The sequence below is a fragment of the Nematolebias whitei genome, chromosome 3 (genome assembly GCF_014905685.2).
Source record: "Nematolebias whitei isolate Nwh7 chromosome 3, NemWhi1, whole genome shotgun sequence".
Lineage (NCBI taxonomy): Eukaryota > Metazoa > Chordata > Actinopteri > Cyprinodontiformes > Rivulidae > Nematolebias > Nematolebias whitei.
In genome coordinates, this window is record NC_056500.1 from 29,261,836 (window position 1) to 29,274,023 (window position 12,188).

At 40.8% G+C, this 12,188-nt stretch overlaps 1 protein-coding gene across 1 annotated transcript; it reads right to left on the reverse strand.

The window, feature by feature from the left end:
* Positions 1 to 10,669: 10,669 nt before the first annotated feature.
* On the reverse strand, positions 10,670 to 11,955 carry rxfp3.2b (relaxin family peptide receptor 3.2b). Its single transcript, XM_037674792.1, has one exon. It carries the CDS (start codon positions 11,938 to 11,940, stop codon positions 10,750 to 10,752), a length of 1,191 nt encoding a protein of 396 aa, XP_037530720.1. The 5' UTR covers positions 11,941 to 11,955; the 3' UTR covers positions 10,670 to 10,749.
* Between the last annotated feature and the right edge of the window lie 233 nt (positions 11,956 to 12,188).

Below are 12,188 nucleotides of genomic sequence, written 5' to 3' on the forward strand. Positions count from 1 at the left end.
ACCTCTAAAATTGTGATCAAACATCTTGCTGGCTATGTACTAAATTGACATTGAAGGTAAGGCCTATGAACACTCTGGCTCAGACACAAACTCTAAACTCAGTGAGACTGCAACTGCACATTAGCAGTTGCAAATGTTCTTGCAATTCTGAGTCTCCAACTAGCCACCAACAGTCTTAGCCCAGTGAGATACTAGTTTAAAAAAATTAAAGGACTCAGCAACAATATGAGATGGTACACGTATCCAAATATCTGGCATCTGAAGAAAATCCTGAGTTTATTTTCAGAACGGTCACTGGACAACACTGCAACTTAGCCACTTGTTAATTTGCTGGAATTTCCAGTTCAAAGAGAAGTTTTTGACACTGGCTTGTTTCCCCTAGGGGATAATAAAAGAAAGCAGGATTACTGAGTTTTATCTCAGCATGCCAGCATTTGGCCATCATGCAGGGCAGGAAGCTGGCAAGACAGATGAATAACAAACACACGGACATCCATATCAGAAGATGTTTTAATCCTTACAAGCATCAGTTGGAAGCATAAAGGGTACAGATGTAATTTTAAGGTTATCACTCTGATAAAATATGTAGTAAAGTGTAGTCGAATTAACTTTTTTGCTTTTTTTTTGTGTGAGCAGAAGCAAAAGGAAATTGCTTGATGAAAATGTCATATGACCTTTTTACTTGGGTCATACATTGAAGAACAGCCTCACAAAACAAAATTGAAAGTAATGAACACCGAAAAAAACGATAAAAATCAGAAAGACGTAAAGATGTTCAGCCTTGTATACTGACACTCAAGACCTCTTCGTATTAAAAACTGTAATAAGTTTTTGTTATTTTGAAAGACAAAATTGAAATCATAAATTTAAATGTTGATTTTATGTGTGGGAATATGCAAGTGAATATGAACAGAGAAAAACATTCTAAACAATCATAAGACTGATGCTGCAAATGCTGAAAATACTTTGTATAACGCAGGAAATTGGAATCAGATTCTTTTTTATGCTCTTTTTTTTTTAAACAAAATTTTTAACAGATTTGGAGTTGGGCCAGGTAATTTGCAGATTTTGTGGAAAATCCTGTCTCCTGCATATTGTCAGTGTTGTGCACAAACCTTTTATGTTCAGAGTCTTCAATGGTGGGCACAGCTAAACAAAAAGTTAGCTTTGCTAAAGCTACATAAATGGCTAAACAGGTAAAAAAAAATTGCGGACATAATGCTAACCTGCTAAGACAACTGTCACTCATTTTGCGTCACACATCTTTGTCTCTTTCCAGTCAGCGGAAAGAGACAAAGTACAAGTACTTCAAGTACTTGGAGTCCACTCAGTGGACTCCAAGTACTTGAAGTCCTGCACCTTTGTGACCTCTGCTCCTTGTAGCCTCACTGTTCCACCGGCCTCACTCTCATTCACACACATGTACTCTGTCTTACTATGCCTGACTTTCATACCTCTTCTTTCAAGTGCATACATCCACCTCTCCAAGTTTTCTTCCACCTGTTCCCTGTTCTCACCACAGATCACAATGTCATCTGCAAACATCATCTTCCATGGGGATTCTTGCCTGACCTCATCTGTTAGTCGGTCCATCACCAGAGCAAACAAGAAGGGGCTCAGAGCCAATCCTTGATGCAATCCCACCTCCACCTTGAAGCTATCTGTCACTCCTACAGCACATCTCACCACTGTCCTGCTGTCCTCATACATGTCCTGTACCAGTCTAACATACTTTTCTGCCACTATACCACACCTCCTCTCTTGGCACTCTGTCATATGCTTTTTCTAAATCCACAAAGACACAATGGAGTTCTTTCTGGGCCTGTCTGTACTTCTCCATCAGCATTCTCAATGCGAAGATGGCATCTGTGGTGCTCTTTCTTGGCATGAAACCATACTGCTGCTCACAGATAGTCACCTCTCATCTAAGTCTTGCTTCCACAACTCTCTCCCAGATCTTCATCGTGTGGCTCATCAACTTAATTCCCCTGCAGTTGCTACAACTCTGTACATCACCCTTGTTCTTAAAAATGGGCACCAGCACACTTCTTCTCCATTCCTGAGGCATTTTCTCACCCTCATATACTGTATGCCATTGAATGTTGACTCTGTTGAATTGAATCTGCCTGTTCCCAAAACAATTGCTGTTTATCTGAATTCAGCTCCCCGGCTGACCTTGACTGCCACCTTATCTCAATTCACCTGGAGGCCCTGTAAATTGATGCTCTGCCCCCTCCCTTCCCCTCCCACCGAGGAAGTCTGTAGACCTATCAGAGGAACCAGGCTGAATAAACATTATGTCATCATTTCAGGGCTCTCGGATTCTCTCTGATGCTGTTCCAGGTCGACCTCGACACAAGAGTGTTTACGTATCTCACCAGAGGGAACTGGATGATTGTATCAGTCTTATCAGAACTCTTACAGTGTCTCTGGAGTCTCCTTGACATGATCATCGCTCTTGTCATCTCCCCTCCCCTGTGGAATGCCTATGTCACTATATGTCTATGGGCATGGTGTTTTTTCCAATATCAGGGTCTTTCTCCTCGGTCAAGGAGTAAGAGTTTGACAGGATTTTATTATTTTTTTTGCCTCCAAATCCTATACATGTGTCACTTTCATTACTTTTCGTCTGTCTAAACAGGTCTCACTTGTAAATGAGTCTTGGAGGCTCAATGTGATCTATCTGTCTAAATAAAGGTTGAATGAATGAATGAATGAAAAAAACATTAAAAAGGAAGAGAAAACAATAAATTAAATTTCAACAAAACATACATAAAATATGATTTTTATCATTACAGTCATGCACATCAAATTCAGAAAAAAACAGATTTAACCTGAGCAACAATAAAATCTGAATTATATCATTTGAGTGAGATCCTTTTTGTCATATTGTCAGTCAGACCAACCATAGTCACAATGCTGTCCCAGACTGAACCCAGATTCTTATTTTTAAACTCACCTTCAAGATTTCTTTACATTGTGGTTTAGCCATTTTAATTTCTAGTTTGATCTGCTTTTGTACAGCTCAGCAATATTACCTAGTTTAAAAGCTTTTTTTATTTTGAATTAAATAGCACATATTTGTTTGCTCACCTATGGTTTTCTGCTACGGCTTCAACAATCTGTTTTTCGGTATGTTTTAACAGTCTTTACTGGGATAACAGTATGTTTATAGTAAGGTATCCAGAAGCTGACTACCTCAGTTTGTTGTGAACTTCTTTTAGGTTGTGCTGTTTCAAAAACACTTGCAGAGACATCATAGCCTCCTTAGAGTGACATAATGATGACATTCTGCTGTGTTCAAGTAGTGTTTGAAATAGAACAAAAAATGTAGGGCTGTCTAATATACCATATTTAGTCTAATGTATAGTGACCATAGTGAAGTGAGTGAGTGAACAAATGAACATTTCAAACACATTCTAAATTAAAACTATTTCCATTTGCTAAGGTCATTTAGGTGTAACAGCCATCTTGAATTGAGTTGACCCCAATGATTACTTTCTGAGACTCTAATTAAAATCTGCTCAGTATTTGTTCAAAATGTGCTGTTTCTTAAGATGTCAAAAAAAAAAAAAAAAAATCCTATCCACAAGTTGAAAAAGTCAACTCTGTTTCCACCTTGTGCTTGGGTACCACTAACGAGAACCAATTAAATATTCCAGAGACGCCAGTGTTGTTAGGCTATTATTAGTCCTTTGAGGAAGGTTGTCACCAAGGGTGTCATGCAACCTTCTACAACTACTTCCTGTCCTAGAGGGAATTTAGATGAGTATTGATCAAGCAGCCTGACATGAACTGTAGCTACAGTAAGTGCATGCTGATTAGACTGTTAGCATTCAGTTAAAAACACATTAACTTCTGGTGCAGCTGTGCACTTAAGTATTTTTTTCTTGTAGAGGGAGAGAAGAATATAACAGATGGTTTGGAAATGTGATGGGAGTTCATTCTCAAAAAAAGAATAAATAAATAACAAGAAAACAAGAAAATCACACTTTTATTTTGTGTGAACACAGTAAAATATTAAATACCAGCACACGTCTCTTGTTATAAAAATGAGAGGTCAGTACCTTCTGGTGCATCTTTCATTTTCTCTTTGTTAAGTCAGTTTGTCCTGCTTGTCCTTCACGAAGGACGTCTTTCACCATTTTTTGTTAAACTTGTTCCCATGCTTCTGTCTTCAGAATGCTATTAAGAGAAAGATCCTTCAAGATTAGCCTTGACGTTTCTCATGTGTCGTTATACTAATATTCACCATCTAAATATATTTTGCTCATCTTTTCACTTGTCATACATGCCTGCACAGCTCATTAAGAATATACATTAACAAAAGCTGCATTGTGTAGCTAAATGAGCATTGTGTGAAAATAAATTATGTGCGTAACTTTCCTTTGCACACAAAAAACACAGGTTGCAGCACAAGACAGGAAAACCACATCATGTTCACATTATTATGAGCTTTGCATATTTAAGAATATGGTTTATTTAGCTTGAGGACAGGAAGCCATGAAAATGATGCTGACCCTGAGCTGCTTTGAGCAGTTTGCTCAGCAGACCTTAGGATAAATTTGCAGAGGAAACAAATAATCATCTTGCAGCTACAAATGATGGAAATGAGACCATTTGATTCCCTGGTTTGATACTTGTGGAAAATCATAAATTACAAAAGACAAACTGATTTAAAATAAAATGTCTATGGGTAAACACAGTCCAAGTGGAGAAAAATAAAACAGTATAAAGACAATAATTAAATTGAACAAAAGAGAACAAATGTGGATCATTCAACATCAGATTTTTCTTATCTAAATATCCGTTAGCTTGTGACTTTATTGATGATTATCTTGTTGATTAGTCATGCAGAAACTTGGCTGCTGGGGGATGATTTATTAACAAATCAACTCTCACATTTATAATCAAGGTCAAGGAGGAGCAGTGGTCCGTTTCTTCTAATCAGGTACATAGATTTGCCCCATAGAGTCATTTATTATACTTCTAAGTCTTGATTCTCAGTATTTCTCAATCAAAATATTTATCACAAAACCACCTCTTTTTGTCATTTTATACTCCCCACCTAGCTTTTAATATCAATTTCTCTCACTTACAAGAAAATTAATGTTGCATAGCGCTGATTGCAATTAAAGTAAGACAAAAAAAATCACAATTAAGGAATTGGGTTCATTCTTATTTTCAGCGATACAACTTACATTGTTAGGAAATACATGGAATACCAAGGCACTAGGAGACGACCATGGAGGTGCAGATTAACTTAATGCTCCCCTGCTTGAGATGCAGGAGAGCTCAGTATATAAAGGAGAGTCTCAAATTAAACCCAATATGCAGCACCTGAGAGTCATTAACTATCTGCACAGTGTAGGTGCAGATCCCTACAGTATTCCCCTCTCTAATGAACAGCTCCTGACATTCTAAAATACCCCAACCCAATTTGGGTGGGTGACGGGGGAAAATAACTAAAGGTTGGAGGGCACCAAAACAAACAACCTAGGAGCAGCCCTGAATACATGTATAAAAGGAGTTCAGGTAGGCGTCCCTGAGACCATCCATATAACAGGTCAAGTTCAGGCGGGCAGCCTGGAAACCGTCCATCGCCAGGGCAGAGTTCTGTAGCAGACGTGTAGGCCAAAGGGAATGCAGACGACTTTGAGACTGTAGCCGTCGGTGTATGAATCCCAGGAGCGGCAGACGTGATGACCACTGAAGGAGCAGTGACAGCTGATGGGGCGACCACCAGGGGAGCGGCAGCTGACGTTGGAGCCACAGGAGGAGCGGCAGCGATGGCTGATGCAAGAACCACAGAAGGAGCGGCAGTGACGGCTGACGCAGGAACCACCAAAGGAGCAGCAGCGGCTGACGTGGTGACCACAGGAGCGGCAGCAGCGGTGAAAGCGGCAGCAGCGGTGAAAGCGGCAGCAGCGGTGGAAGCGGCAGCAGTGGTGGAAGCGGCAGCAGTGGTGGAAGCGGCAGCAGCGATGGAGGCGGGAACCAGCGGAGAAGCGGCAGTGGTTTACACGGTGACCTCAGGAACGGCAGCAGGAACCAGAAGAGGAGCAGCAGCGGCTGACGTGGTGGCCTCAGGAGCGGCAGCAGCGGCGGAAGCAGGAATCAGAGGAGGAGCAGCAGCAGCTGGCACATTGACCACAGAAGGAGAAGCAGCGGCGGCTGACAGAGGAACCAGAGGAGGGGTAGTAGCAGCTGATGCGGTGACCTTGGGAGCGGCAGTAGCGGCTGACGCAGGAACCATAGGCTGGCTCAGTTCTAGGGACTCCTCTAGAACCTTTGGAGATGATTGTACAAAGAAGGATTCTTCATAAAATGAAGAACATTATAGACAACCCTCAGCATCCTCTTCATCAGACTGTCATACAGCAACAGTGTCTTCAGTCAGAGGCTTCTTCAGATCTGTTGCAAGACAGAGCTCTACAAGAGATCCTTCCTGGCCACAGTCATCAGCATCTATAACAGCTCTTTAATGAAATCAGGATGATGAGTTACAACAACATTTAATTTCTCTCTGAGATTAATAAAGTATTTTTGAATTGAATTGAATTGAACACTGTGTCATACATGATACTGCTACATAGTGCAGCAGCAATAAAGATACGGTATTAACTGTCACTGCTAATGTTAGTCATATTAGGTGTCACAGATATGGCTTGGTGCAATGTTATTGCCAACTGTTCAGTATTATTTATCGAGAGTTTAGTAATCTGACAGCTTGTGATAATAGCTGTCCTTTAGTCTTTTTGTACGTGATGGCAGACTCCTGTATCTTCTGCCTGAGGGTAGTAGGTGGAAAAGTCCTTGTGCTGGGTGGGTATGGTTCTTAATGATGCTGCGTGCTTTATGCAGACTTTGGCTGTCCACTTTGTTTTTTTTCCTGGCAGCTGCATTTCTAACATCCTTCTACTAATATATGTGCTGTCCACTGGTGTAGTCTACATTTTTGAAGTGGGTATACTGTGTTTAGAAACCAAAGTACACCGCTAGTACAATATAATAGTCAATTTATTTTGATTTGCCTGGAGCACCTCCCTAGGAAGCAGATGATAATGGATGGATGGATGGATATTTACACACCCACACCCACACACACCACATACACACACACACATGCACACATATTATCATATTTATTATTATAAGTTATTTTCTTTTTAGTTCAGATTTACAAAAGTAAATTGGACAAAATATGAAAGTTTTTTAGGCTTTAAGTGGCATATATAAATATAAATGCTTTTTTTTAGGGTTTTTTTTAATATAATGTGTTGTTTGGAAAAAAGTAATGTGACGAAGAATCATATTTTAATAAGGGTTTTGCTGTTTATTGTTCTCAAAACTTCACACTGGTGGCTTCAAAGGTTACTAATACTTTTGACACAACAAAATATAAATATCCGGTCTAAACTTTTATTCTGAAAAGCTGTTGCTCACAAATAGTCACCTTTCGTCTAAGTCTAGTTTCCACACAAAACTCTTTCCCAGATTTTCATTGTGTGGCTTATCAACTTAATTCCCCTGTAGTTGCTACAACTCTATACATCCCCCTTGTTCTTAAGAATGGACACTACATACTTCTCCATTCCTCAGGCATTTTCTCACCCTCAACTGTGCCATTGAATATTTGAGTCAAAAACCTCACTGCCATCTCTCCAAGACATTTCCAAAACTCCAGTGGTATCAGGTCTTACTGCCTTCCCCCTTTTCATCCTCTTCAAAGCTTTCCAAACTTCATCCTTGCAAATATTTCCTACTTCCTGGCCCACAGTTACTATACTCTACTCTTCTTTCCCTTTTATTCTCTTCATTCATTAGTTCCTTAAATTACTCCTTCCATCTTCTTAATACACTTTTCTTACCTGTTAGAACATTAAAGTTTATAGCTTTAATAAGCCAAAGCTGCTGCACATCCTTTCCAGCCTGATCCCTAAGTCTTGCAAATCCTTATGTCTTTTCCTCCTCCTTAGTGTCCAGCCTCTTGTACACCTTCTGCTTTGCTTTAGCTGCCTATGTTGCCCTATGTTGCATCTCCTCAGATTCCTATCTACTCTCCAGTCCTCTCACTGTCCCATTTCTTCTTGGCTAATTTCTTCTTTTGAATAGCTTCCTGCACTTCACTATTCCACCACTTGTTTTCCTTGACATCTTTTCTCTGTGCAGATGACACACAGAGTACTTTCCTACCTGTTTTTTTTAAATCACTGTTGCTGCAGTAGCCCAGTCATCTGGAAGCCCATTCTTAACACTCAGAAGAGCCTTTACTAGCTCCTCTCCAAACTCATCACAACATTCTTTTTTCTTCAACTTCCACCATTTGGTCTTCTTCTCTGCTGTCTGGCACTCTCTCCTACCACAACCTTACAGTCCCCAATCTTTTTCAGGTTACCTCTTCTACACATAATGTAATCTACCAGAGTAGTACAGCCTCCACTCTTATGACCTCACTCTTTTGAAATCTGTCAAAAGGTTAGGAAAAATATATACCTTAATATTATACTTAACTCTGTAAACAACCTAAGTTAACAGAAATTAGAGCTTAAATCTGACCAGATTGATAATCATATAGGTGTTTTAAACAGGGTCAACATCAAAGTAGATTGCTACCATCTTGAAACTGTGATTCATGGAAATGTTATTTTATAACATCTGAAAAAAGAAAATTGCCACCATGTACCTCAATTCTAATGGATGGACATTTTCAAGAATACAGACATTTTACCATAAATGTTTACGTTGTCATAAATGTTTCATTACAACGTTATTTACAAATTGTGTTTACTTGCAAGTGCAAATAGTTGAATCAGAAGCCAGCTGTAGCATTTTCAATGCAGCTGAGTTCCTTCTGGCTTTAATATTTCTGGCAGAATAACCATATATTATGAAATTGATGACAGTGGGCTTCATGATACAATGTTTGCATACACTGCTAAGAAACTTATTAGATTAGAATTATTTGTATACTGAAGCAATTCATTTTGGGATTTGCCCTACTGGGACTAATTGTTAGCTTGTCAGTCTTGTCTGAACTAAACTTAATTTCACTAAACTGACTGTTCAACAAGCTGCCCATCATAGTTAAGATACTATTAATTGTGTTTATTTGTATTGCTAGACTCCACACCATATTTTTCTGCAAAAATCATGAGATGGAGTCTTGTCATCTCATCCATCTGAAGAAGAGAAGCTATCCTCTCCATCAGCTTAACATTTCAGTCAACTGCCTATCTGTGAGCACCTTTGTTCATAGATTAGTTTTGCAGCTCAGTGCTGATGCTGGTATTGACTGAAGAGGTGCTGTGCACAAATGCAGAATGAGAGAATTAAATCTCAATAATAAAAGATAAAACAAGCAACCATCTGCCTTCTGTCATTCTGTCAGTGAAAGATTGCCTTACAAAAAAAAATCAACACCCTTGGTGACTTTTTGCCACGAACAATACGGCTTCATCTTGTCAATTTATTCCAAATACATACCTCGGTTTGAAAGATTTTATTTCAAACTTCATTTCATTCAGTACATGTTTGTTTATTGAAACACCAAACATTTTTTTTAAGAAGTCAAGAATATGGAGTTATTAGAGAAAAGCAACATTTTACACACGCACGCAAACACACATATTTTAATTCTTCACTCCTTTAGCAGCTATATCATTAATCAACAGTGTAATTGTGCAGAAAAGGAAATGTACTTGTTGGCATCATAGTGTGAACCATTAGAAATGCCCCGCTTTTACGAAGGAACGGCCTGGATTGAAAACGATGCAAATTTGATGCAAAATTTAAATCATTTATGACCAAATCTGACACATCTGCTGCTATGAGAAAACTGCATATGAGAGCGTGAGAGTGACTCTGAGAGCAAATGGGCAGCAAACAGTGATAGGCAGTATTTCTGTTTGTGTGCACACCACACTGCAAACATCCTCTGCTCACATCTGAACAGTGTCAAGGTTTGTAGCACTAAGACAAACAGTGAATCTTGTGAATTTGCTTTAATGTAGATCTGATCCTCATGGACAACATTTATATTTGATGAGGTCTTGCCTTTAAAAAAAACATGAAATTTGATTTGTTTTTTCACATTTTCTTTGCTTTTTTAAAATTTGATCATTTATATAAGCTCTTCAAGGCATTGAAATAAACAATGGCTATGCTAATTATTCCCCCCCCCAACAAAAAACAAAAAACAAAACAAAAAAATCCAGACATTACAATTGTATTATATAATTATACACTTTACAATTACTCTGCTTTTCCAATTATATTTCATGTAAAGCTCACAGTAGTATGCACAACTCCTTTTAGTATTCGTGTCATTTTTGTCTTTACTATTTGTACACAACAGCACTGAAGAACAATCACAAAAGACAGAAAGTGACTGGTTCACTCCTACCATTTTCCCAGATTGAGTGCTACCTATGTATGTACATGTAAAATTACCAGAGCACAGTGCTCTGTCAGACACAAAGTGAAGGAGAGAGCCACCATAACAACAGAAGGATATGCGGCAAAGAGAGTACTGTAGATTACTGTGAAATTGGTCCCCACCCCACAGTGCTGTCCACAGTCATTATGTTGTTTTCAACAGCCAGAAAGTGGGATTGTCTGTTTTGGAAGGGTAAAAATAAAAATTCTATCACAGCAAACATCTCAAGATCAATATAGGTAAGTATACTTTGTTTTGGGAGGTCAGTTATTTGCTCTTTTTTTTTGGTCACAGTGAGCTGGTCACCCAAGTCAGACATCCATTTGGACCAGCACCAGAACAGGTGGTGCCTCAGCCACTTTGGTTTTGCGACGCAGCAGATGAGTCAAGCTCCTGACGGACGGTGTGGCGTGGAGGAGCAGTTCCTTGAGGCTTGCCCGAAACTCCCTGCGAACCAGACAGTAGAGCACCGGGTTGAGGCAGCTGTTCGTTTGTGCCAGGCACACAGTTATGGGGAAGGCATAGGCCTGGGCATTGTAGAATGCCTTGCTGAAAGGAACAAGGTCAAACTTTATGAGGACCCCCCAGAATGTCAGAGCTTGATTGGGAAGCCAGCAAAGAAAGAAGGACAGAACCACAATGGCAATGGATTTGGTCACTTTAGAACGCCGGTTCTGCTGACCTTGCTTCACTTCTGAGCCTGCTGCTCCTGCGATGCGTCGGCTGAGGATGACACGCAGCAGAAGTAGGTAGCAGACAGTGATTATGATTAGAGGTATAAGAAAGCCCAGCAGGACCTTTTGTAGCTGATACAGACCCAAAAGGAGCTGTGGATCCCAGCTGCCTGAGTCTGGGAAACGGACCAGGCACAGTTCCTCATCTGACACCTCAGCGCTGGTGGAGTAGATGGCATGAGGCAAGGTGGCCAACAGGGAGACGGCCCAGATGCCAAGACTCGTCCACTTGGCCCGGGCGGCAGCTGCTCTCCGGCTGTGCATCTTTAGCGCAGAGGCAATAGAGTAGTACCGTGCCACGCTCATTGCTGTCAGGAAGAACACACTGGCATACATGTTCATGGTGGTGACGGAGCTGATGATTTTGCACATCACTCGGCCGAATGGCCAGCGGAAGTCCAGGGCCGTGTCTACTGCCCAGAAGGGCAGAGTCAGAACAAACTGCAGATCTGTGATAGCCAGCCCCATCACAAAGCAGTTGATGGACGACTGCTTCTGCCTGTGACGGGAGTGCAGCAAATACAGAGCCAGAGAGTTCCCAACCAGCCCCAGTGCACAGACTATAGAGTACACACAAGCTATCATCACACGTACCACCACGCTGGAGCTGTCTCCTTGATACTCCATGATGGATTCCCTGGTGAGGAGCTGCAGCCAGCAGTTCAGTGACATGTTGCTGCTGGAGCCTCCACTGTTATGTCCAGCATCCTCCCGTAGTTCACATGTCTCTGGAGCCACTGTTTGGACCCCTGTCTCATTCAGAGGCATGTCTGGACTCTTCTTCTCACATGCCAACCTTAAAGTCAGAAAGCTGCTTTGTGTCACAAAAGACACGCGGAAAAAGTTTGCTTTGATGGCATTTTCAGATCTCCTGTTGCGTCAGTGTCCATCAGCGCTAAACACATGGCAGCCTCAGCCACGATGATCCTTCTCTCATGTCCTCTGTCTACTCTGTCTCACAACCTCGGAGCGCGCGCCACGTCCTCTTCTTATAGCTCCGACGGGAGCGCGCAGCG

Excerpts from the sequence above, each read along its gene's own strand:
- rxfp3.2b (XM_037674792.1), bottom strand. The coding sequence starts at position 11,940 with ATGCCTCTGAATGAGACAGGGGTCCAAACAGTGGCTCCAGAGACATGT.